We start from the raw sequence: 26,590 nt of genomic DNA, 5'->3' as shown, positions 1-26,590 counted from the left end.
GCCAAGTAGTATTCCATTGTGTATATATACCACATCTTCTTTATCCATTCATCAGTTGATGGACATTTGGGCTCTTTCCATAATTTGGCTATTGTCAATAGTGCTGCTATAAACATTGAGGTGCATGTGCCCCTTCGAATCAGCACTCCTGTATCCTTTGGATAAATTCCTAGTAGTGCTATTGCTCAGTTGTAGGGTAATTCTATTTTTAATTTTTTGAGAAACCTCCACACTGTTTTCCAGAGCAGCTGCACCAGTTTGCATTCCCATCAACAATGCAAGAGGGTTCCCTTTTCTCCACATCCTTTTCAATATCTGTTGCTTCCTGAGTTGTTAATTTTAGCCACTCTGACCTGTGTGAGGTGGTATCTCAATGTGGTTTTGATTTGTATTTCTCTGATGATGAGTGATGTTGAGCATCTTTTCATGTGTCTGTTGGCCATCCAGATGTCTTCTTTGGAAAAGTGTCTATTCATACCTTCTACCCATTTCTTCACTGGATTATTTGTTTTTTGGGTGTTGAGTTTGGTAAGTTCTTTATAGATTTTGGATAATGACCCTTATCTGATATGTCATTTGCAAATATCTTCTCCCATTCTGTTGGCTGCCTTTTAGTTTTGTTGATTGTCTCCTTTGCTGTGCAGAACCATTTTACCTTGATGAGGTCCCACTATTCATTTTTACTTTTGTTTCCCTTGCCTTCAGACACATGTTACTATAGTGATTCACTACATGATTATTTTATCTACTTTTGTGATGCTTGAAAAAATTTTAAATACAGGTTTTCTTTAATGTGATAAAATGTAGGTATGATTTGTTGTTCACATTCCAATTATTAAATTACAAGTTTCCTAAAATGGTACTCAGTCAAAGGGTATAAACTTTTTAAAGGCTTTTTATATAAAATTGTTTGGGCAAAAAGCTGTACCATTCATTCCTTCAACAAATATTTACTGCCTACTGTGTACTAACTAGGCACTGTCATAGGCACCAAGAGCACAGCAGTGAATAAGATAAATATTGCTGCCCTTATGGAAGATTAAATTCTAGGGTAAGTGTGTCAGAATATCTTACAGAATAAATAAGTAAAATGCATACTATGTTATATGTAGGTAAGTGCTGGAGAAAATCTAAGCAGAAGATGGGCATGGGAATGCAAGTGTGTCTGTGTGTGTGTGTGTGCGCGCACGCGTACAACCATGCAATGTTAAATAAGATGGTCAGGAAAGGCCTCACTGAGAAAATGCCATTTGAGAAAACCTGTAACGGTGAGGACATAGTTATGTGGGAGGAAAAAGAATTCCAAGTGGAGAAAATAATAAATACAAAGGTTCTACAAGCAAAAGAAAAGAGAAGATGACATCAGAGCTGTAACAGAGGCCAGTCAGTACAAGACTTTGTAGGCCATGGTAAAGATTGAGTGAGTGACGTGGAGAGCCACTGGAGGATTTTGAATTAGAGAAGTGACTGATCTGAATAAGGTTTTAAAAGGATCACTCTTGGGGCGCCTGGGTGGCGCAGTCGGTTAAGCGTCCGACTTCAGCCAGGTCACGATCTCACGGTCCGTGAGTTCGAGCCCCGCGTCAGGCTCTGGGCTGATGGCTCAGAGCCTGGAGCCTGTTTCCAATTCTGTGTCTCCCTCTCACTCTGCCCCTCCCCCGTTCATGCTCTGTCTCTCTCTGTCCCAAAAATAAATAAACGTTGGAAAAAAAAATTCATGTTAAAAGGATCACTCTGGCTGTTATATTGAGAATAGATTTGGGAGAGGGGAGAGTGCAAACAGAAAACCAACAGTTAATAAGCTGTTATAATAATCCAGGCAAGAAATAATGGTGAATTGACCAGGGTAGTAGCAATGAAAATGGTGACAAGTGGACATATATAGAAGGGAGAACTGATGGTATTTGCTTACAGAGGAAATGCAGGGTGTAAAAAAGAGAGAAAGAAATCTGAGATGACTCTATGGTTTTTAGCCTGAGCAATTAGAAGGATGAGATTGTGATTAATGAAAATGTGGAAAGTTCTCGGAGGAACAGATTTAGGGGAAAGATCATGAGTTTCCACTTGGATATATGACCCTGAGGTGTTTAGTAGGCTGTTAGATATTACGATTTGGAGTTCAAGAGGCATGTTAAAACTAGAGACATAGAGGGGTGCCCGGGTGGCTCAGTTGGTTAAGCATCTGACTCTTGATTTCGATTCAGGTCATGATTTCAGGGTTGTGGGATGGAGCCCTGCATCATCCTGAATCCATGCTCAGCATGGAACCTACTTGGGATTCTCTCTCCCTCTCCTTCTGCCTCTCTCCCACTCATGCACGTGCTCTCCCTCCATCTCTCTCTCAAAAAAAAATTAAAAAAACTAGAGACATATATTTAAGAGTCATCAATGGACAGATGATACTTAAAGTCATGATATTGTATGAGATCAACCATTAAGGCAGAAAGTATAGGTAGAACTAAGAGAAGGGACCAAGGATAGAATTCTGGGTCACTCCAAAGATAAGAAAAGAAGAAAAAGAAGTAGCAAAGGAAACAGGAGCAGCCAGTGAAATAGGAAGGAAACTAGAAGAGAGTGGTGTCCTTAAAGCTAAGTGAAGAACATGTTCTAAGGAAGAGGAAGTGAGCAAATGGGTCAAATGCTGCTGATTGGTCAAATATGATGAACACTGAAAGCTGGCCATTAGATTATTAACATCGAGGTTTATTAACACCTTGAGCTCATCAAGAGCCATTTCTGCAAAGCAGATTGAGAGAGAGTAGGGAAAAGGAACAATAAACACCTCAAGTATAGACGACTCTATAGGAGGCTTTGCGATAAGGGAAGAAGAAATATGGGCTAGAGGAGAAGAAGAAATATGGAATAGTAGCTTGAGTGGAGGAAGTAAGGTCAAGAGCAGAATTTGCTTTATTTTTTAAGATGGATGCATGCTTATATATGGGATGGGAAAAATTCAATGAAGACAGAAAAATTGATGCAGGAGAAAGAGGGAAGACTTGCAAAAGGGATGACCTTAAGTTAGTAAGAGGGGATGCGATTTGGCATGTATGTAGAGAGGTTGGCCTTAGATGGGAACAAGGACAGGTCATCCACGGTTAACACAAGGCAGGCAGAACAAGTGGGCACACAGATGCACGTGGGTGAGAAGATGAAAGGGTAGGAGCTGGTGGAAATTCTGTTCCAAATGCTTACATTTTGTCAGTGAAATACGTAGCCAGCTCATGAGCTGAGGGAGCAAGGAGGAGGGAGTATTAGAGGCATTAGGAGAGAGGAAAAGGTATGAACTAGCAGAGTGAAAGAACTAGAGAAAAGTAATATATTCAGCAACTTAAACTACCACCAGAAGTGTATAAGAGTATTACTCTCAACATAGCCTCAAAAGGAGTAGGTACACTAATTTTTCAATATTTGCCAAACTATTAGGTTAAAAAAATAATTTCATTTGCATGACTGATCACTAGTGAGATTTAACATCTATCTAGTCATAGTACTGGCCACTGTATTTCTTCTTTTGTGAGTTGTCTGCTTCAGTCTTTTGCTCATTATTTCATTTACTGGGGTATTAGTATTTGACTTCATAGATCTGTATGAATCCTGAAAATATTAAAGGTATTCTCTTCAACAAATGATGTTGAGAAAACTGGACAATTACATGAAAAAGAATGAAAATAGTCCACTTTTTTACACCATACACAAAAATAAATTCAAAATGGATTAAAGGCTTAAATGTGAGACCTGAAGCCCTAAAAATCCTTGAAGAGAGCATAAGCAGTAATTTCTCTGACATCAGCCATACCAACATTTTTCTAGACATGTCTCATGAGGCAAGAGAAATAAAAGCAAAAATAAATTATTGGGACTACATCAAAATAAAAAGCTTCTGCACAGAAAAGGAAATAATCCACAAAACTAAAAGATAACCTACTGAATAGGAGAAGATATTTGCAAATGACACATATGAAAAAGGGTTAGTATCCAAATATATAAAGAACTTAAATAACTCAACACCCCAAAAAACAAATAATCCAATTAAAAAGTAGGCAAAAGACATGAACAGATATTTCTCCAAAGAAGACATACACATTGCCAACAGACACATGAAAACATGTTCAACATCACTTATCATCAGGGAATTGCAAATCAAAACTAACAATGAGATATCACCTCACACCTGTCAGGATGGCTAAAATCGAAAACACAAGAAACAACAAGTGTTGGCGAGGATGTGGAGAAAAAGGAACATTCATGAACTGTTCGTGGGAATGCAAAGTGGTGCAGCCACTGTGGAAAACAGTATGGAGTTTCCTCAGAAAGTTAAAAATAGAACAACCTCATAATCCAGTAATTGCACTACTGGGTATTTACACAAATACAAAAACACTAATTCAAAGGGATACATGCACCCCCATGTTTATGGCAGCATTATTTACAATAGTCAAGATATGGAAGTGGCCTGGGGCACCTGGGTGTCTCAGTTGAGCATCTCACTTCAGCTCAGATCATGATCTCGTGGTTCATGGGTTCAAGCCCCATGTTGGGCTCTGTGCTGGGAGCCTGGAGCCTGCTTCAGATTCTGTGTCTCCCTCTCTCTGCCCCTCCCCACTCACACTTTGTTTCTCTCTCTCTTCCAAAAATAAATAAACATTAAAATTTTTTTTAATAAAAAAAAAGATATGGAAGTAGCCCAAGGGTCCACTGACAGATGAATGGATAAAGAAAAAATAGCATAAGAGGAGTTAAGACGGCAGCCAAATAGGGGGACCCTGGGCTTTCCTCCTCCCTCAAACAGAGCTGTACTGAGGTTACATTACTTGGAATACCCAGGAAATCGATCTGTGGACTGACCGAAGGAACTCCACAGTTGGAGGGAGACAGCATGGCAGGTGTGAAGTATGTGGAAGTGAACTGGGGAAGAGAAAAATTGTGGTGCTGCGGAGGGGAGGAAACCCTTTCCATGGAGAGACAAAACGGAGAGAAAGACACATGGGTTGAGAAAGTGTAGGATCAAGTTACAACAAGAGGAAAACCTCTCTGGATCATGGTCTTGGGGGCGAGAAGTACTGAGTGTCCCAGTTTTTTCTTAAACAGCATTTGGAGCTCAAACTCAGGTTTTGGAAGTGCGTGACTTTCTCTGGAGTGGAGCTATGGCACACATTTCTGGGGAGGAGGGAGCTAGCTCTGGAGTGCATAGCCTAGTGTAGGAATCTCTGGGGCACACTGGGAGAGAACAGTCCCCTTCCTGGAGTACTTTTGGAAAAGGGTTTATTGCCTCCCCAAGGACAAAACACCATGCAGTTGCCAGCAAAAGGCCTTTTTCATCATCATGGGACAGAGGCACACCCAGAGGGAATACAACCTTTGCTGGTTTTAGCAGTGCTACACCATAGATTCTACACCCTGTGCAGGTGTGGGATTTTTTCTCAGGGAGAGAGGAAGGAAGGAAAAATAAGATACAGAGAAGGTAGCAAACCATAAGAGACTCTTAAATACAGAAAACAAACTGAGGGTTGCTGGAGGGGAGGTGGGGGGTGGGATGGGCTAAATGGGTGGTGAGCATTAAGGAGGGCACTTGTTGGGATGAGCACTGGGTGTCATATGTAAGTTATGCATCACTGGGTTCTACTCCTGAAACCAATACTACACTGTGTGTTAACTAACTTGAATTTAAATAAATACATTTTAAAAAAGAAGAATTAGCGTGTGTGTGTGTGTGCGTGTGTGTGTGTGTGTGTATACATGTTATTCACCCATAAAAAGAACAAAATCTTGCCATTTGCAACAACATGGGTGGATCTAGAGAATATAATGCTAAGTGAAATAATTCAGTCAGAGAAAGACAAACAGCATATAATTTCACTCATGTGTGGAATTTGAAAAAGAAAACAAATGATCAAAGGGGAAAAAAAGATAGAGATAAGCCAAGAAACAGATTTGTAACTATATAGAGGACAAACTCTGTAAGTGGGTGGTGGTAGGGTTGATAAGTGAAATAAGTGATGGGGTTTAAGGAATGCACTTGTTGTGAAGAGTACTGGGTGATGAATGGAATTGTTGAATCATTATATGGTATACCTGAGAATAATCTAACACTGTATATTAACTACACTGGAATTAAGATAAAAAGTTAATAAAAAAGATTTTAAGGATTTGATCATAATTATAATTTTTTGTAAGTATTTGAAATATTTTAAGCCTAATGAAAGGCAATTATTCTATCAAAACTCCGATGAAAAAAACCTAATGTCCCCTAGGCATGAATTTATAGGTAAGAAAGGGGGCACTTTACCTTAAGTGATGCAAGGGGATGTTCTGGTCCCAAGAGGCTCCAGTGAAAAGCAGCCAGGTCCTCATCTGGGAGAATGTGGTTACCTATAAAGTACATTTGTCATTTACTGACAGTACAAATGTATTCATAGAACTTCCAGGCTATGAAAGGGCCTCTGGGTAAGAAAATAATAAAATAATTCACATAGTTGTAGATTTTCAATGTAATGTCTATAGTAGCTATGTTTTGATTACCCACTATGTATCTCATGCATTATATGTATCATCCTTATAATAACCATGCCAGTAGTATTATTATCCCTATTTTACAGATAAGGTAACTGAGGTTCAGACAAGTTTGGTGACTTAGCACAAAGTAGCATTAAGTTTGGTGACTTAATAAATGCCCACACCAGGATAAGAAAAGGACTTCAAAGCACATGCTATTATCTATTACCTAATCATTCTACTTTTTATAATAGCAGCTACAATTACTGACTGCCTAGTAAGTGCTGGGTGTTTTATATATCTCATTTCACTTAATATTGTCAGTAACACAATGAAATATACTATTCTATTTCACAGATAAGGAAATTGAAACCAGGCAGGTGTAACTTCAGTAATTTGCCATAGGCCTAATTCTAAAAATTGTGGTGGCTCTGTTATATGAACCAAACTCAAATCCACTGGGATCATAAGCAGAGGTTACACCTGAGACAACATATTAACCATCATGCTGTCAGTACATGGAAAACCAACTCAAAACATAATCACCTGTCTGTAATTTACTTTTAAATGCATTTTTGAAAGATAAATTGAAGGATGACTAGACTGGACTGATATATATGATAAAGCAAATATAGGAAAATGTTAATGGCAGGAATACTGGTGGCAGATATAGGATTTTCACTACCAAATTCTTTCAATTTTGATGTATGTTTGGAAATTTTCATAATAAAATGTTAGCACAACAGAAAAAGAAAAACATATACAGCAGTTTATGTTCTTGATCTAAACTGAGACACAGATTCAGAGGGGAAAGGTGCTAGAGCCAAAAAAAAAAAAAGTAAATTGAGGTAGAGGGAAAGAAATGCTCATGCTCTGAATGGGGAACCAAAGCTATCTAAGACTAATAAAACATTTGGCCTAAGATAGTGCTCTGCATAAAATAATAATGGAATATAACAAAAAAGTTTTTAGAAAAGTTGAAATATTTTCTGGAATATCCTATATTAAATTCATAAGACAAAGATGCTGAGTTTCTAGTAAGAAGCCCAAAAGACTGCTGGGTTTTCCCCAGCATAGTGTTTTGTCATGCGGACTTTAAAAAAGATAAATTCAATAGTGACAGGCTAAATTGCTCTGGTCTTCGTGTCTTAGCATTGGAAGAGGAAACTTTACCAATCACTGGAGTCTTTTCTTTGGATACCTACCTAGCAGTGCAGCAAATATAGGAAAATTCATCCGTTTCAAGCCCAGCTGCTTGGCTACTTCCTGCATCAGGAACTGATTGGTAGTGAGATTCTTCCCATTCCAGCTCAGCTTCAGAGCATGGGAACTGTAGTAAGAGGGAATATTGTAGAGGGCATACTCGGAATCATGGGCAAGAAGGCCATGGAAGCCATTTTCCCTGAAAAAAGCCACCACTTCCAAATGGTGGTCTTCAAGGCTCTGAAAGACCTAGGAGGGAAGGAGAGAAGAACATATCATGCAACAGAAACTGATATATTTGGTTAGAAGTCCAGGTTAGCAACTATATTTTTATAGTTTGTTGAAATTTAAGATCACAAATGGTTGAACACAATACTCTTCAAAAAAAGTCTTTCTCATCTTTGAACTTGATTATTCTTACTATAAACAAAGACATCACCATCCATGTATCCATTTAAATGCCCAGTCCTTTCATGAAACTGTCGTGTGAGGCTCTTCAAAAGAATACTGAAATTAGGGAGGCTGGGTGGCTCCGTAGGTTAAGTGTTTGACTCTTGGTTTTGGCACAGGTCATGGTCTGACAGGTTCATGAGTTCGAGCCCTACATCGGGCTCTGTGCTGACAGTGTGGAGCCTGCTTGGGATTCTCTGTCTCCCTCTCTCTCTCTGCCCCACCAGCACGTGCTCTCTCTCTCTCTCCCTCTCAAAATAAATACATTGAAAAAAAAGAATACTGAAATTAACATGGTATATATTACTTAAGTTTTCACCTTAAACAATAACAGAAGATATCTTTGTTAGAAATAAAACTATTATGTATTGCTCAGCACCTTTGAAATGCCACATATACTTTACATACATTATCTCATTGTCAGAACAACCATGGTTGTTCTGAGCAAGGTAGATATGGATAAAAAAAACTTACATGTGGAAATAGATACAGAGAGGTTAAATAACATATAGTAAGAATCTGATTCTAAGTTCATCTAACTCCTTTTAAAAAAATTTCTTGCTTGCTTTTTTTTAGAACCACCTTAAACCACAGAGCACCCAAACAGGGCATTTCCAGCAGGTAGAAGTCAGAATCTTCACCCCATTTTAGAAATGAGAAAACTAAAACTATGAGAGGTTCTCTCCCCTCAAAGCTGCATAATGAATAAGTGTACACAGGATTCAAACCCAAGCTGTTCTGACTCGAGAATACATACTTTCCGTTGTACCAGGCTTCTTCCTGGAAAGCACTATTTTTTATATAATAGACTGTTAAGTGGTCTTCCTGTGCATGCCTCTATCACTGCACTTAGAGCATACTGAAATAATCTGCATACTGGTTCTACCACACTAACTTCCTTGACTGCAGAGACTTTATTTATCTCTTGATTTTGGGCTCCAAGATAATGCTTGGAGCATGATATGAATAAAAGTAGCTAACAGATACTGAACACGTACTATGTGCTAAGCAATGTTGCAAGTACTCTGCACACATTAATTCATTTAATAATCTTATAAGGCTATAACTTTTGTTATCATTCCCATTTTTACATTGCTATTCCTAAGGCCACATAGCTGGAAGGAACAAAGCTTGGATTTTGGCTTTAGAGCCTGTGGACCTATATATTTTTGTTGAACTCAACTGACCTAGTTTTTTTTTTTTTTTCATTTAAATTATAAAAGAATGGTAGTTTTCTGGAGTCTGACAGGAATTTTAGTGCATTAAGTTTCTCCCAGGATATGGAGAGTCCAGTCACAGTAGATAGTTATGTCACACATTAAGTCCACAGGGGGAGGGACACTGATAAGCAGATAGCAAAGTAATGTCTGCATATGTTTGATATCCAAACAAAGGAACCAAAAATCCTTACTTTGTACTGCAACATATTTACACCTAGAGTTATGATAAACTCCAACTGGGTCAGGATAGGAGTACAGTTTTATGTTGTCCCCCTGGTGATAGTTTTTTTCAGCATATCTCTTATACAAGTCACTTATTGAGCATTTGTCTCTACTGGGTATAATTGTGAAACCTTCCCTCTCATCATCACAATCAGACAATGTGAGCGTTATAAGCCCCATCTTACAGATGAGGAAACTGAGGCTCAGAGAAAGGAGATGCCATGCTCAGGGCCACAGAGCATTCAAAATGTCCATCAACAGAGGTGTCTGAGTGGCTCAGGTTGAGTGTCCAACTCTTGATTCCATCTCAGGTCATGATCTCACAGTTCGTGGGTTTGAGTCTCACGTCTGGCTCTGTGCTGACAGCTCAGAGCGTGCGTGGGATTCTCTGTCTCGGTCTCTCTCTCAAAAATAAAGAAACATTAAAAAACAAAAACAAATGTCCATCATCAGAAAAATGGTTAAGCAAAACGTGATATATCCACACAAGGGAATATTATTTAGCTATAAAAAGGAATGAAGTACTGATTCATTCTACAACATAAATGAACCTTAAAACCACTATAGAGTGCAAGAAGCCAGACACAAAGGCCAGATATTATATGATTCCTTTTTATATTAATATTCCATAACAGGAAAATCCATAGAGATGGAAAAATAGATTAGTGGTTGCCAGGGACTGGGGGAAAAGGGAAATGAAGAATGAGTGCTAGAGGGTACTGGGTTCACTTTTGGGGTGATAAAAATGTTCTGGAATTAGTGGTCACAGTTGTACACAACTGTGAATACAACTGAATTGTACATAAAAAATTGTAAATTTTATGCCATTATGTGAATTATTTCCCAATTTTTGTATCCCAATTAAAAAAAAATGGAACTAGAATTCAAATTCAGCTCTGGGATCCTGGGAAGATGGCAGCGTAGGAGGACGCTGGGCTCACCGTGCGTCCTGCTGATCACTTAGATTCCACCTACACCTGCCTAAATAACCCAGAAAACCGCCAGAAGACTAGCAGAATGGAGTCTCTGGAGCCAAGCGCAGACGAGAGGCCCACGGAAGAGGGTAGGAAGAGCGGCGAGGTGGTGCGCGCTGCACGGACTGGCGGGAGGGAGCCAGTGCAGAGGGGCGTCCCACCGGCCAGAGCCCCCGAGTATGGCTGGCAAAGGCGGAGGGGCTGGATGGAGTGTGTTCCAACAGCAAGCGGGACTTAACATCTGGAAGGTTATGAGCTAACAGCTCTGCTCGGAGAACGGGAGGGTTGGAGGACAACGGGAGGGAGTTGTTGAGCCCCGGATGACAGAGCGCAGCTTGGTGGGGAACAAAGGCACTCGCCAGCGCCATCTCCCTCAGCCATCCCCCAGCCAAAATCCCAAAGGGAACCAGTTCCTGCCAGGGAACTTGCTTGCACCGTGCAAACACCCAACGCTGTGCTTCTGCGGATCCATCCCTCCGGTGGGTCTGACTCCCTCCCGGTGCCACAGGGCCCCTCCTGAAGTGGATCTCTGAAGGAAAAGCAAGCTGAGGCTGCCCCTCCCGCCCCTGTGCACCTGGCCAATCCACCCCAGCTAATACACCAGATCCCCAGCACCACAAGCCTGTCAGTGTGCAAGTAGCTCAGATGGGCCACGCCACCCCACAGTGAATCCCGCCCCTAGGAGAGGGGAAGAGAAGGCACACACCAGTCTGACTGTGGCCCCAGCAGTGGGCTAGGGGCAGACATCGGGTCTGATGGCAGCCCCGCCCACCAACGCAAGTTATTCAAGACAGCACAGGGGAAGTGCCCCGCAGTCCCGGACCACTCCAGGGACTATCCAAAATGACGAAACAGAAGAATTCCCCTCAGAAAAACGTCCAGGAAATAACAACAGCTAGCGAACTGATCAAAAAGGATTTAAACAATATAACAAAAAGTGAATTTAGAATAATAGTCATAAAATTAATTGCTGGGCTTGAAAACAGTATAAAGGACAGCAGAGAATCTCTTGCTACAGAGATCAAGGGACTAAGGAACAGCCAGGAGGAGGTAAAAAATGCTATCAATGAGCTGCAAAATAAAATGGAGACAACGACGGCTCGGATTGAAGAGGCAGAGGAGAGAATAGGTGAACTAGAAGGTAAAATTATGGAAAAAGAAGAAGCTAAGAAAAAGAGAGATAAAAAAAATCCAGGAGTATGAGGGGAATATTAGAGAACTAAGTGATGCACTAAAGAGAAATAATATACACATAATTGGTATTGCAGAGGAGGAAGAGAGAGGGAAAGGTGCTGAAGGTGTACTTGAAGAAATAATAGCTGAGAACTTCCCGGATCTGGGGAAGGAAAAAGGCATTGAAATCCAAGAGGCACAGAGAACTCCCTTCAGATGTAACTTGAATCCATCTTCTGCACGACATATCATAGTGCAACTGGCAAAATACAAGGATAAAGAGAAAATTCTGAAAGCAGCTAGAGATAAACGTGCTCTGACATATAAAGGGAGACCTATAAGACTCATAACCGATCTCTCTACTGAAACTTGGCAGGCCAGAAAGGAATGGCAGGAAATACTCAATGTGATGAACAGAAAAAAATATGCAGCCGAGAATCCTTTATCCAGCAAGTCTGTCATTTAGAATAGAAGGAGAGATAAAGGTCTTCCCAAACAAACATAAACTGAAGGAATTCGTCGCCACTAAACCAGCCCTACAAGAGATCCTAAGGGGAATCTTGTGAGACAAAGTACCAGAGACATCACTACAAGCATGAAACCTATGGATATCACAATGACTCTAAACCCATATCTTTCTATAATAACACTGAATGTAAATGGACTAAATGCGCCAACCAAAAGACAGAGGGTATCAGAATGATAAAAAAAAACAAGACCCATCTATTTGCTGTGTACAAGAGACTCATTTTAGACCTGAGGACACCTTCAGATTGAGAGTGAGGGGATGGAGAACTATTTATCATGCCACTGGAAGTCAAAAGAAAGCTGGAGTAGCCATACTTTTATCAGACAAACTAGACATTAAATTAAAGGCTGTAACAAGAGATGAAGAAGGGCATTATATAATAATCACAGGGTCAATCCATCAGGAAGAGCTAACAATTATAAATGTCTATGCACCAAATACAGGAGCCCCCAAATATATAAAAGAATTACTCACAAACATAAACAACCTTATTGTTAAGAATGTGGCAATTGCAGTGGATTTTAACACCCCACTTACAACAGTGGATAGATCATCTGGACACACGGTCAATAAAGAAACAAGGGCCCTGAATGAGACATTGGATCAGATGGACTTGACAGATATATTTAGAACTCTGCATCCCAAAGCAACAGAATATACTTTCTTCTCGAGTGCACATGGAACCTTCTCCAAGATAGATCACATACTGAGTCACAAAACAGCCCTTCATAAGTATAAAAGAATTGAGATCATACCATGCATACTTTCAGACCACAATGCTATGAAGCTTGAAATCAACCACAGGAAAAGGTCTGGAAAACCTCCAAAGGCATCGAGGTTAAAGAACACCCTACTAAAGAATGAATGGGCCAACCAGGCAATTAGAGAAGAAATTAAAAAATATATGGAAACAAACGAAAATGAAAATACAACAATCCAAACGCTTTGGGATGCAGCGAAGGCAGTCCTGAGAGGAAAATACATTGCAATGCAGGCCTATCTCAAGAAACAAGAAAATCCCAAATACAAAAGCTAACAGCACACCTAAAGGAAATAGAAGCAGAACAGCAAAGACAGCCTAAATCCAGCAGAAGAAGAGAAATAATAAAGAGCAGAGCAGAAATAAACAATATAGAATCTAAAAAAACTGTAGAGCAGATCAACGAAACCAAGAGTTGGTTTTTTGAAAAAATAAACAAAATTGATAAACCTCTAGCCAGGCTCTCAAAAAGAAACGGGAGATGACCCAAATAGATAAAATCATGAATGAAAATGGAATGATTACAACCAATCCCTCAGAGATACAAGCAATTATCAGGGAATACTATGAAAAATTATATGCCAACAAATTGGACAACCTGGAAGAAATGGACAAATTCCTAAACACCCACACTTTTCCAAAACTCAATCAGGAGGAAATAGAAAGCTTGAACAGACCCATAACCAGCGAAGAAATTGAATCGGTTATCAAAAATCTCCCAACAAATAAGAGTCCAGGACCAGATGACTTCCCAGGGGAGTTCTACCAGATGTTTCAAGCAGAGATAATACCTATCCTTCTCAAGCTATGCCAAGAAATAGAAGGGGAAGGAAAACTTCCAGACTCATTCTATGAAGCCAGTATTACTTGATTCCTAAACCAGACAGAGACCCAGTAAAAAAAGAGAACTACAGGCCAATATCCCTGATGAATATGGATGCAAAATTCTCAAGAAGATACTAGCAAATAGAATTCAACGGCATATAAAAAGAATTATTCACCATGATCAAGTGGGATTCATTCCTGGGATGCAGGGCTGGTTCAATATTCGCAAATCAATCAACGTGATACATCACATTAACAAAAAAAAAGAGAAGAACCATATGATCCTGTCAATCGATGCAGAAAAGGCCTTTGACAAAATCCAGCACCCTTTCTTAATAAAAACCCTTGAGAAAGTCGGGAGAGAAGGAACATACTTAAACATCATAAAAGCCATTTATGAAAAGCCCACAGCTAACATCATCCTCAATGGGGAAAAACTGAGAGCTTTTTCCCTGAGATCAGGAACACGACAGGGATGCTCACTCTCACCGCTGTTGTTTAACATAGTGTTGGAAGTGCTAGCATCAGCAATCAGACAACAAAAGGAAATCAAAGGCATCAAAATTGGCAAAGATGAAGTCAAGCTTTCGCTTTTTGCAGATGACATGATATTATACATGGAAAATCCGACAGACTCCACCAAAAGTCTGCTAGAACTGATCCATGAATTTAGCAAAGTTGCAGGATACAAAATCAATGTACAGAAATCAGTTGCATTCTTATACACTAACAAAGAAGCAACAGAAAGACAAATAAAGAAACTGATCCCATTCACAATTGCACCAAGAAGCACAAAATACCTAGGAATAAATCTAACCAAAGATGTAAAAGATCTGTATGCTGAGAACTATAGAAAACTTATGAAGGTAATTGAAGAAGATTTAAAGAAATGGAAAGACATTCCCTGCTCATGGATTGGAAGAATAAATATTGTCAAAATGTCAATACTACCCAAAGCTATCTACACATTCAATGCAATCCCAATCAAAATTGCACCAGCATTCTTCTCGAAACTAGAACAAGCAATCCTAAAATTCATATGGAACCACAAAAGGCCCCGAATAGCCAAAGGAATTTTGAAGAAGAAGACCAAAGCAGGAGGCATCACAATCCCAGACTTTAGCCTCTACTACAAAGCTGTCATCATCAAGACAGCATGGTATTGGCACAAAAACAGACACATAGACCAATGGAATAGAAGAGAAACCCCAGAATTAGACCCACAAATGTATGGCCAACTCATCTTTGACAAAGCAGGAAAGAACATCCAATGGAAAAAAGACAGTCTCTTTAACAAATGGTGCTGGGAGAACTGGACAGCAACATGCAGAAGGTTGAAAGTAGACCACTTCCTCACACCATTCACAAAAATAAACTCAAAATGGATAAAGGACCTGAATGTGAGACAGGAGACCAACAAAACCCTAGAGGAGAAAGCAGGAAAAGAACTCTCTGACCTCAGCCATAGCAATTTCTTACTCAACACATCCCCAAAGGCAAGGGAATTAAAAGCAAAAGTGAATTACTGGGACCTTATGAAGATAAAAAGCTTCTGCACAGCAAAGGAAACAACCAACAAAACTAAAAGGCAACCAACGGAATGGGAAAAGATATTTGCAAATGACATATCGGACAAAGGGCTAGTATCCAAAATCTATAAAGAGCTCACCAAACTCCACACCCAAAAAAACAAATAATCCAGTGAAGAAATGGGCAGAAAACATGAATAGACAATTCCCTAAAGAAGACATCCGGATGGCCAACAGGCACATGAAAAGATGCTCAACGTCGCTCCTCATCAGGGAAATACAAATCAAAACCACACTCAGATATCACCTCACGCCAGTAAGCGTGGCCGAAATGAACAAATCAGGAGACTATAGATGCTGGAGAGGATGTGGAGAAACGGGAACCCTCTTGCACTGTTGGTGGGAATGCAAATTGGTGCAGCCGCTCTGGAAAGCAGTGTGGAGGTTCCTCAGAAAATTAAAAATAGACCTACCCTATGACCCAGCAGTAGTACTGCTAGGAATTTACCCAAGGGATACAGGAGTACTGATGCATAGGGGCACTTGTACCCCAATGTTTATAGCAGCACTCAACAATAGCCAAATTATGGAAAGAGCCTAAATGTCCATCAACTGATGAATGGATAAAGAAATTGTGGTTTACATACAGAATAGAATACTATGTGGCAATGAGAAAGAATGAAATCTGGCCTTTTGTAGCAACGTAGATGGAACTGGAGAGTGTGATGCTAAGGGAAATAAGTCATACAGAGAAAGATACCACATGTTTTCACTCTTATGTGGATGCTGGGAAACTTAACAGAAACCCATGGGGGAGGGTAAGGAAAAAAAAAAAGAGGTTAGAGAGGGAGAGAGCCAAAGCATAAGAGACTCTTAAAAACTGAGAACAAACTGAGGGCTGATGGGGGGTGGGAGGGAGGGGAGGGTGGGTGATAGGTATTGAGGAGGGCACCTTTTGGGATGAGCACTGGGTGTTGTATGGAAACCAATTTGGCAATACACTTCATATATTGAAGAAAAAAAAAACAACAAATTCAGCTCTGTCCACAATGCCCATGCTTCCAAACTCTCCCTTTTAAAACTTTTTATTATGGAAAAATTTAAACATACAAAGGTAAAGAAAATACCATAATAAACCCCTATGATACCATTATCCTGTTTCAGCTACTATCCATGTTAAGTCATTCTTGTTTCATCTACTGTGCCCTGCTTTTGTTCTGCCAATTTTAAATACACTTTTTAAATTGTGACTAAAAAACCACATAACATAAAATTTACCAACTTAACAATTTTTACGTGTATAGTTCAGTAGTGTTGTTTACTCACATTGTTGTGAAACAGATCTCCAGGGCTTTTTAATCCTGCAAATCTGAAACTCTATACCCATTAAACAACAACTGTCTGTTTCTGCCTCTCCCCCAGCTTCTGGCAACCACCATCCTACTTTCTGTTTCAATTAATTTGACTAGATACCTCATATAAGTGGAACTATACAGTATTTATCTTTTTATGACTGACATTTCATTTAACAATGTTCTCAAGGTTCATTCACTTTGTAGCATGTGACAGGATTTCCTTCCTTTTTAAGGCTAAAATAATATTCCATTGTATGTACATACTACATTTTCTTCATCTGTTCATCACTGAATGGACATATGGGTTGCTTCCACTTCTTGGCTATTGTGAATAGTGCTGCTACAAACATAGATGTGCAAATCTCTCTTCAAGATCCTGTTTTCAGTTCTTTTGGATAAATACTCAGAAGTACAATTGCTTAATCATATGGTAGTTTTATTTTTAATTTTTTGAAAGAAACTCCATACTGTTTTCCATAGAGGTTGTGCCATTTTATATTCCCACCAACAGTGTACAAGGGTTCTAACTTCTCCACAACCTCACCAACTCCTGGTTCTTTTCTTTTGTTTCCTTTTATAGTAGCCATCCTAATGGGTATGAGGTGATATCTCATTGTGGTTTTCATTTGCATTCTCTGATGGTTATGTTGAGCATCTTTTCATATGATTATTGGTCATTTCTGGCATACTTTCAAGCAAATTGCAGATATCAAATCACCAATAAATACTTCATTCCTTATATGTAACAGATAAATACTTGTATTTATTTATTTATTTATTTATTTATTTTTAAATTTTTTTATTTAAAAAAAAATTTTTTTTTCAACGTTTATTTATTTTTGGGACAGAGAGAGACAGAGCATGAATGGGGGAGGGGCAGAGAGAGAGGGAGACACAGAATCAGAAACAGGCTCCAGGCTCTGAGCCATCAGCCCAGAGCCCAACGCAGGGCTCGAACTCACGGACCGTGAGATCGTGACCTGGCTGAAGTCGGACGCTTAACCGACTGCGCCACCCAGGCGCCCCCAGATAAATACTTTTAAAATAATACTAGTATTTCACCAAAGTTAACAAGTTTCTTAACACCATAATATCCAGTAGCTACTCTATTTTCCAAGATTGTCTTAAAAATGTTTTTTGACATTTGGTTTGTTCAAATAATGATCCAAAAAGGGTCCACATGCTGCAGTTGGATGATACAGCTTCTACATATCTTGTAACAGTTGCCCTTGACTTTATTAAATGCCATTTAATTGTTACAAAATCCATAACTCACTTTTTAAATTACACAGTTAATATGGATTAGTCAACAGATGGTGTTGGAATAACTGGACATTTATTCGAGAACAATTAGATCCATTCCTCATACTTCAACTGGGATAACTATAAAAATAATAGAAGACTCCATGTGGAATTTTTAAAAATAATTTCAGAGTTTACATATAATAATTTCGAAGTTTACATATAAGAGAAAAAAACCAGTAACAGTAAAGAGGAAGATCAACCTTCTTGACTAAATAAAAATAAAACATTTATGTTTAGGAAAAGCCAATGTAAGTAAACTCAAAGGACAAATGACAAATTGCAAAAAAAACCACAAATCACAAAAAATTGCAACTCATAGTATAGAGGGCTAATTCCTCTAACAGAAAATTTTTAAAAAGCCTAACAACACAAGAAAACAGTTCACAAAAAAGGAACCACAAGTAGATTGTAAGCATATAAAAAGATGATAAAACTCATTTGTGATAAGTAAAAATTAAAACAATGCTGAAAGAGGGTTTTTCACCTAGAAGATTACCAAATACTACACTGGTAAGGGAAACAGGCACTCGCAAATATTGAAGGTAGGTGTGTAAATGATACAATGTCTTTGGAGAAAAATCTGGCAAGATCTGTCAAAACTACAAATGAACATACCTTTTGACCTGGTAATTTTGTTTCTACACATTCATCTTTTAGATATGTAAAGCACTTGGAACAACACTGCAAGTGCTTGTATAAGCAAGAGCATTGCAACTGTACAAGTATTCATTGTAGCATTATTATAATAGCTAAAAACTGGAAAAATCTAATTGCCCATCAATAAGGGACTATCCATATATTATAACATATGTGTAAAATGGAACACGGTGGGACCATAAAAAATTAACTCTATGTACTCACATGGAAAACTCAGCATGATACAATAAATAAAAAAAGCAAAGTACAAATTTAGTATGCAACCATTTAAAAAAAATGTTTATTTATTTTGAGAGAGAGTGCATGCAAGTAGGGGAGGAGTAGAGAGAGGGAGAGAGAGAATCCCAAGCAGGCTCCGCACTCTCAACACACAGCCCAAGGCAGGGATCAATCTCACAAATTGTGAGATCACGACCTGAGCTGAAATCAAGAGTCGGACGCCAAACTAACTGAGCCACCCAGGCACGCACGCACACACACACACACACACACACACACACACACACACACAGAAAGAGAGAGAGAGAGAGAGAATATTTTTAAAAAATGTTTTTTGAGAGAGAGCGAATATGAGCAGGGGAAGGGCAGAGAGAGAGGGGGACAGAGAAGTGGGCTCTGCTGACAGCAGTGTGCCTAATGTGGGGCTCGAACTCACAAACTGTGAGATCATGCCCTGAGCCGAAGTTGGAAGCTCAACTAACTGAGCCACCGGGTGCCTGGAGAGAGAGTGTTAAGCAGGTTCCACACCCAGCGAGGAACTCAATGCAGGGCTCCATCTCACAACCCTGAGATCATGACATGAACTGAAGTCTAGTCGGATGCTTAACCAACTGAGCAATCTAGGTGTCCCAGTATGCTCCCATATTTTAAAAGGTATATTTGTGGGGGTGCCTGGGTTGCTCAGTCAGTTAAGCATCCTTTTGATTTCACCCAGTTCCTGGGTTTGAGCCATGTATCAGGCTGTGCTGACAGAACACAGCCTGCTTGGGATTCTATCTCCCTCTCTCTCTCTGCCCCTGTCCCACTTGCTCTCTAACTCTCTCAAAATAAATAAAAATTAAATTAAATTAAAGGTCTGTTTGTGGTGTGTGTGCACTAAGTGGTTATAAGTATTTGCTTTTATATGCATAATAACTTTGGAAGAATACACAACTAACTGATAATATTGGTCAACTCTGGAGAAAAGAATCTAGTGGCTAGGGACAGAGGTGGGAGATTTTTCTTTTATCATATATCCTTTTGTACCTTTTGAATTTTTATATCATGAATTGCAACATTTAATTCAAAAGGTAAATTACAACTGAATAAAAGCAGAACATACTCCAGGTAAAAATAAAATCAGGAATACAGGAAGGTATATGGTGAAAAGTAATACAGGCATGCCTCAGATATTGCAGGTTCAGTTCTAGAACACTGCGATAAAGTATCTCAATAAGGTAAGTAAAATGAGGGGTTTTTTTTTGTTTCCCAGTGCATATAAAGGTTATGTTTATACCCTACTGTACTCTATTAAGTGTGCAATAGCATTATGTCTAAAAAAGTACATACCTTAATTTAAAAATACTTTATTGCTCAAAAATGCTAACAATCATCTGAGCTTTCAGTAAGTCATAATCTTTTTGGTGGTAGAGGGTTTTGCCTCATTGTTGATGGCTGCTGGCTGATCAGGGTGGTAGATGCTGAAGGCTGGGGTGGCCGTGGCAATCTCTTAAAAAGGCAACAATGAAGTTTGTCTCATCGATTCTTCCTTTCAGGAAGGATTATTCTGTGGCATGTGGTGCCATTCAATAGCATTTTACCCACAGCAAAACTTCTTTCAAAAGTGGAGTCAATTGGGGTGCCTGGGTGGCTCAGTGGGTTGAGCGTTCAACTTCAGCTTAGTTCATGATTTCAAGGTTCGTGTGCTTGAGCCCTGCAGCAGGCTGTGTTGACAGCATGGAGCCTGCTTCAGATTCTGTCTCCCTCTCTCTCTCTCTCAAAAAAAAAAAATAAATATTATATATATTTTTTAAAGTGAAATCAATCCCTCAAACCCTACCACTGCATATCAACTAAGTTTATGCAATATTCTAAACTCTTTGTTGTCATTGCAACAATCTTCATAGCATCTTCACCAGTAGATTCCATCTTGTGAAACTACTTTCTTTGTTCATCCATAAAAGTGAACTCCTCACCCATTAATTTTAGCATAAGATAGCAGCAATTCAGTCACATCTTCAGGCTCCACTTCAAATTCTAGTTCTTTTGCTATTTCTACCATATCTGCAAGTATTTCCTCTGTTGGTCTTGAACACCTCAATCACCCATGTGGACCAGAATCAATTTCTTCTAAACTCTCATTAATGTTGATATTTTGACTTCTTCCCATTAATCATGAATGCTCTTAATGACATCTAGAATACTGAATTCTTTCCAGAGGTTTTCAGTGTATTCTGCCCAGATCCATCAGAGAAAACACTATCTATGTCAGCTATAGCCCTATAAAATTTCTTAAGTTACAAGACTTGAAAATTGAAATCATACTTCTTGATTCATGGGCTACAGAATGGATGCTGTGTTAAAAAGCATGAAAATAACATTAATCTTGTGTACATCTCCATCAGAGCTCTTGGGTAACCAGGTGCACTGTCAACAGTCATATTTTGAAAGGTTTCTTTTTATGAGCAGTAGGTCTCAACTATGGGCTTAAAATACTCAGTAAACCTTGTTGTGAATACATGTGCTGTCATCCAGGCTTTGTTTTTCTATTTACAGATCATAGGCAGAGTATATTTAGCATAATTCTTAAGGGTCCACAGATTTTCAGAATGATAAATGAGCACTGGCTTCACCTTAAAGTCACTAGCTGCCTCTGCCCCTAGCAAGTCAGCCTGTCCTTTGAATATTTGAAGCCAGGCATTGACTTCTCCTATCTATGAAAGTCCTAGAGGGCATCTTCCTTTTTTAAAATTTTTATTATTTATTTTTTTAATGTTTGTTTATTTTTGAAAGAGAGAGAGAGAGAGAGAGAGAGAGAGAGAGAGAGAGACAGACAGGAGTGTGAGTTGGGGAAGGGGCAGAGAGAGAGAAAGAGAGAGGGAGACACAGAATCTGAAGCAGGCTCCAGACTCTAAGCTGTTAGCACAGAGCCTGACGTAGGGCTCAAACTCAGAAACCATGAGATCATGACCTGATCCAAAGTCGGATGCTTAACCAACTGAGCCACCCAGACACCCCAGGACATCTTCTTCCAATAGAAGGCTATTTCACCTACATGGAAAATCTGTTTAGTGTAGCCACCTTCATGAACTATTTTATCTTTTGGATGACTTGCTGCAGCTTCTACATCAGCACTTGTAGCTTTACCATGCACTTTTATGTTCTGGAGATGGATTCTTTCCTTAAACCTCACAAACCAGCCTCTGCTAGCTTCAAACTTTTCTTCTGCAGCTTTCTGGAACTAAAGAGAGTTAGGGCCTTGCTCTGGATTAGGCTTTGGCTTAAGGGGATGTTGTAGCTGGTTTGATCCAGACCACTCAAATTTACTTCATAACAGCAATAAGGCTGTTTCACTTATCATTCATGTGTTCACTAGAGTACCGTTTTTAAACAAGCTTATTTATTTTTGAGAGAGAGGGTGAGCAAGGGAGGGGCAGAGAGAGAGAGAGAGGGAGAGAGAGAATACCAAGCAGGCTCCCCACTGTCAGTGAAGGGCCCGACATGGGGCTCCAACTCAGAACCCTGAGATCATGACCTGAGCCGAAATCAATAGAGGCTTAACCGACTGAGCCACCTAGGTGCCCCACTAGAGTAGCATTTTTAATTTCCTTCAAAAACTTTTCCTTTGCTTTCACAACTTGACTACCTTTTTGGCATGAGAGGCTTAGCTTTTGTCCTGTCTCACCTTTCGATATGCCTTCCTCACTAAGCTTAATCATTTCTAGCCTCTGATTTAAAGTGACAGACATGTGGGGCGCCTGGGTGGCTGTTGGTTGAGTGACCAACCTCGGCTCAGGTCATGATCTCACGGTTTGTGGGTTTGAGCTCTGCATTGGGCTCTGGGTTGAGAGCATGGAGCCTGCTTGAGATTCTGTCTCTTCCTCTCTCTCTGCACCTCCCCTGCTCATGCAGTCACCTGCTCTCTCTCAAAAATAAAATTAAATTTTTTTTTAAAAAAATAAAGTGAGAGATGTGCACCTCTTCCTTCCACATGAACACCTGAGGCCATTGTAGGGTTATTAATTGGCCTAATTTTAATACTCTTATGTCTCGGGTAATAGGGAAACCTGAACTGTTGGTCAGTAGAACAGTCAGAACACACACATTTATTAAGTTCACCATCTTGTATTGATGATGTTTGTGGTGCTCCAAAACAATGAAAAAGAGTAACATCCCAAAGATCTCTGATCACATATCATTGTAACAAATATAGTAAAGTTTGAAATATTGTGGGAATTACCAAAATGTGATAGAGAAACAGGAAGTGAGCAAATACGGTTGGAAAAATGGTACCGATAGATTTGCTTGATGCAGGGTTGTCATAAATCTCCAATTTGTAAAGAATGCAGTATCTGTGAAATGCAATAAAGCAAAATACAATAAAATGAGGTTATGCCTGCAGACCTTTTACCTCCATTCCCTGAAGGTAATTCCCATTCCAGGCCTCTTGACTCTGAGGAGTATGATGAAGTAGGTCTAGCGCTAGCCTAGAAATATATATATATATATTTTTTGAGGTACGACTGACATACAAAAAGCTGTACATAATTAATGTATACACCTTGAGGTCAGAGATAAGAATCATCACTGGCATCAGTCTATGCCATAAACATGTCCATAACCTCCAAAAGTTTCCTCCTGCCCTCTTTATTTTTTGTGATAAAAGCACTTAACATAAGTTAAGCAAAGTTTTATGTACACAAATCAGTATTGTTAATTATAGGCACTATGCTGTTCAGATCTCTAGGACCCATTTGTCTTGTATAACCAAAACTTTATACCCTTTGACTAATACTTCCCCAATATTCCCTCCTGACAGTCCCTGGCCACCACCATTCTACTCTCTGCTTCTATTAGTGACAATTTTAGACTCCTTATTAAATGGTATTTGTCTTTTTGTGTCTGGCTTATTTCATTCAGCATAATGTCCTCTGATTCATCTATGTTGTCCCAAATGGAAGGATTTCCTTCTTTTTTAAGGCTGAATAATACTCTATTGTATGTATATGCCATATTTTCTTTACTCTTTCATCCAACAATAGACACTGAGGTTGCTTTCAAGAACCTCAGATGATTGTCATGATGAGGTAAGTTTAAGAAACAGTGCTCTCTAGTCAGATTGTTATTTTTTAGCAAAATATCATCTAGAGTGACTGATGGCAATTAAATCCTGATCAGGGCAAGGAAGAAGCCTTCTAGCCACAACACCCTTCAGAATAGCTGAGTACCCTGGCTCCATTTCCACATGTATGATGAATGCTACCATCTGTAAGCAGAAGGACTTTCAGTTCCTGGCTCAAACGGATCCAGTTCAGTTGTTAACTTTGTAATTTTTCAGGAGACTGAAATGATTTAGGTGAGCTTTAAACAATAACATACCCAAGTAACTAATCAAGAAAGAAGCACATTTGACCTTTAAAGAAAGTAAGAGTTGAGATTCTCAACAACTGCCTCTAGCTTTTAATTGCTAGCTCACTGTTCAATACAACAAATATGAATTGGGGCCTTCGAAGTGCCAGGGGGCAGAAAGCACAGAGTAAGACACTTAATACATTAAGAAGTTATAATCATAGGGTGCCATGGAAACATAGACCAAAGGCACCTGACCAGTCAATGGGGCAATGATTTCTAGAGGAAGCAACACTTATTTATAAAACTCAGGGGGAAACAGCTCTCTGAAAAAAGTTTAATGTCTCATTTCCAATAGCAAGTAGTCTAAAGAAGTGGCTTTCAAATTGTGCTTACCAAACCAGTATTTGGGTAGATGGAGAATTGGACAAAACCACCAGACAGGAAAGGTACTCCTGCTTTTTCCTCAACCTGAGCTCATATTCTCCATTTTATCTTTAAAAAAAATTTTAAGGTTTATTTATCTTTGAGACACAGAGAGATAGAGCACAAGTGGGGGAGGGGCAGAGAGCGAGGGAGACACAGAATCTGAAGCAGGCTCCAGGTTCCCAGCTGTCAGCACAGAGCCCAACATGAGGCTCAAAACCACGGACTGCGAGACCATAAGATCATGAACTGAGCCAAAGTCAGATGCTTAACCAACTGAGCCACTCAGGCGCCCCTCCATTTTATCTCTCATACTTTGGTTCTTTCAGAAATAATTTACTGAAAAACACTTGCTATTAGAAACAACTAGAAGTATTTATCACTAGAATGTGAGCGCCATGAAGGCCATGATTTCTTGGTACATTTTGGCTTTCAACCAGTGTTTACTGGACCAGGCACGGATACATGCCAGACATTTCATCTAGGTGTGGAAATACCGTAGTGACCAAGAGGCCCAAATTCCTGTCCTCATGGAGGTGACATTCTAGTGATTACTATTTCATGATAGGCACCAGGCTAAATAATTTAAGATGTATTTCACTTATCTTTCTAAATCTGTGAAATGAGGATCTTTAATCCCCCTCCCTTTTTTCGAATGTTTTATTTATTTTTGAGAGAGAGCATGAGTGCGGGAGGTACAGAGAGAGGGGGACAGAGAATCTGAAGTGGGCTCCATGCTGACAGCAGAGAACCTGATGCAAGGCTTAAACTTACAAACCACGAGATCATGACCTGAGCTGAAGATGGATGCTCAACCAACTAAGCCACCCAGGCGACCCCCCTCTTTCTCAATAGAAAAATTTAAATAACTGGCCCCAAATCATACAGCCAGCCACATGGCAGAACTTGGACTTGAACCTAGTTAGGTCTATCTGCAAAATAATGCTCTTTCCATCGAACATGTTTATCAAATAAAGGCTACTGGAAAACTGAGTATTCACTAACTTCAGATCAATTCATAAAGTAATACAATAATCACAGGGCCATAAAGAATAAATAGATTGTGAGCTTGTTAGTTGCTGTGATTTTATTATATCCATCTGGCTGTCTAGAAGCCTGTCTGGACCACAGAAAGAGCTTAATACAGAAGCAACACCACTTTCTGACCTCTGTGATACTTGACTTCCTCCAATTCATCCCAAATTCTCTTGAAGTGCTAGCCTCATTCCCCACATAGTGTTAAATCCAAACTGGTATCTGACTCAGGCTTAGCTCTGTAGTCCACCTTTCCCTCTGTTCTCAATTCCAAAGCAAAAAGAAATCAGAGATGACGAGGAAGCATAAGAAAAGCCAATGGGAGGGGTGGATTATGTATAAGTCTGCTTTAGCAATAGAAATATGGACAGTTTATATTTCAGCTGCAAGGCCTCTGTGCCTCAAAGTCTAACTGAGCTGTCAGCACAGAGCCCGACACGGGGCTCGAACTCATGAACCATGAGATCATGACCTGAGCCGAAGCCGGACACTCAACTGACTGAGCCACCCAGGTGCCCCTAATTTCTTTTAAACTACACCACACTGTCAGTGTTAATGATATAAACATACAAGATACTGGAGTTTACATCTTAAAATTCAAAGTTAATAACACAAGTTAAAAATAGAAAAAAGTTAATCATTACATCTGTGTGTGTGATTTTTCTCCTTTAACTTAGAACAGGAGCTCTGATGCCAAGTGTGCCAGGAGGTCAATGTTAGGTTTTGTATTTTTGTGTTGGGGTGTGCAGTAAAGAATTTAGCTTTGGGTCCTTGGGAATGATTAATTTTATCCCATCTTGTAATAGAAAACAGCTGTTTAGAAAGGTAGGAGTTTCCAAACACAGACATTTTGCACACTGTTTTTTATATTTAGGGTAACGACCCCCA

The 26,590-nt window shown here is 39.5% G+C and overlaps 1 protein-coding gene across 1 annotated transcript in view; it reads right to left on the bottom strand.

Annotated features, from left to right (window-relative positions):
• The window catches only part of FAM120C (family with sequence similarity 120 member C), a 111,805-nt gene that overhangs the window by 73,554 nt on the left and 11,661 nt on the right, over positions 1 to 26,590 (bottom strand). The window contains exons 2-3 of the mRNA XM_040466914.1: positions 7,698 to 7,944; positions 6,287 to 6,369 (exon numbers count right to left, since the gene is read on the bottom strand). Coding sequence (XP_040322848.1) covers positions 6,287 to 6,369; positions 7,698 to 7,944 — 330 coding nt within the window. The remainder of the gene's footprint in view (positions 1 to 6,286; positions 6,370 to 7,697; positions 7,945 to 26,590) is intronic.

This window comes from Herpailurus yagouaroundi, unplaced genomic scaffold (genome assembly GCF_014898765.1).
Source record: "Herpailurus yagouaroundi ecotype Mexico unplaced genomic scaffold, PumYag 67005, whole genome shotgun sequence".
Taxonomy (NCBI): domain Eukaryota; kingdom Metazoa; phylum Chordata; class Mammalia; order Carnivora; family Felidae; genus Herpailurus; species Herpailurus yagouaroundi.
This window is presented reverse-complemented; position numbering and strand designations above follow the sequence as displayed.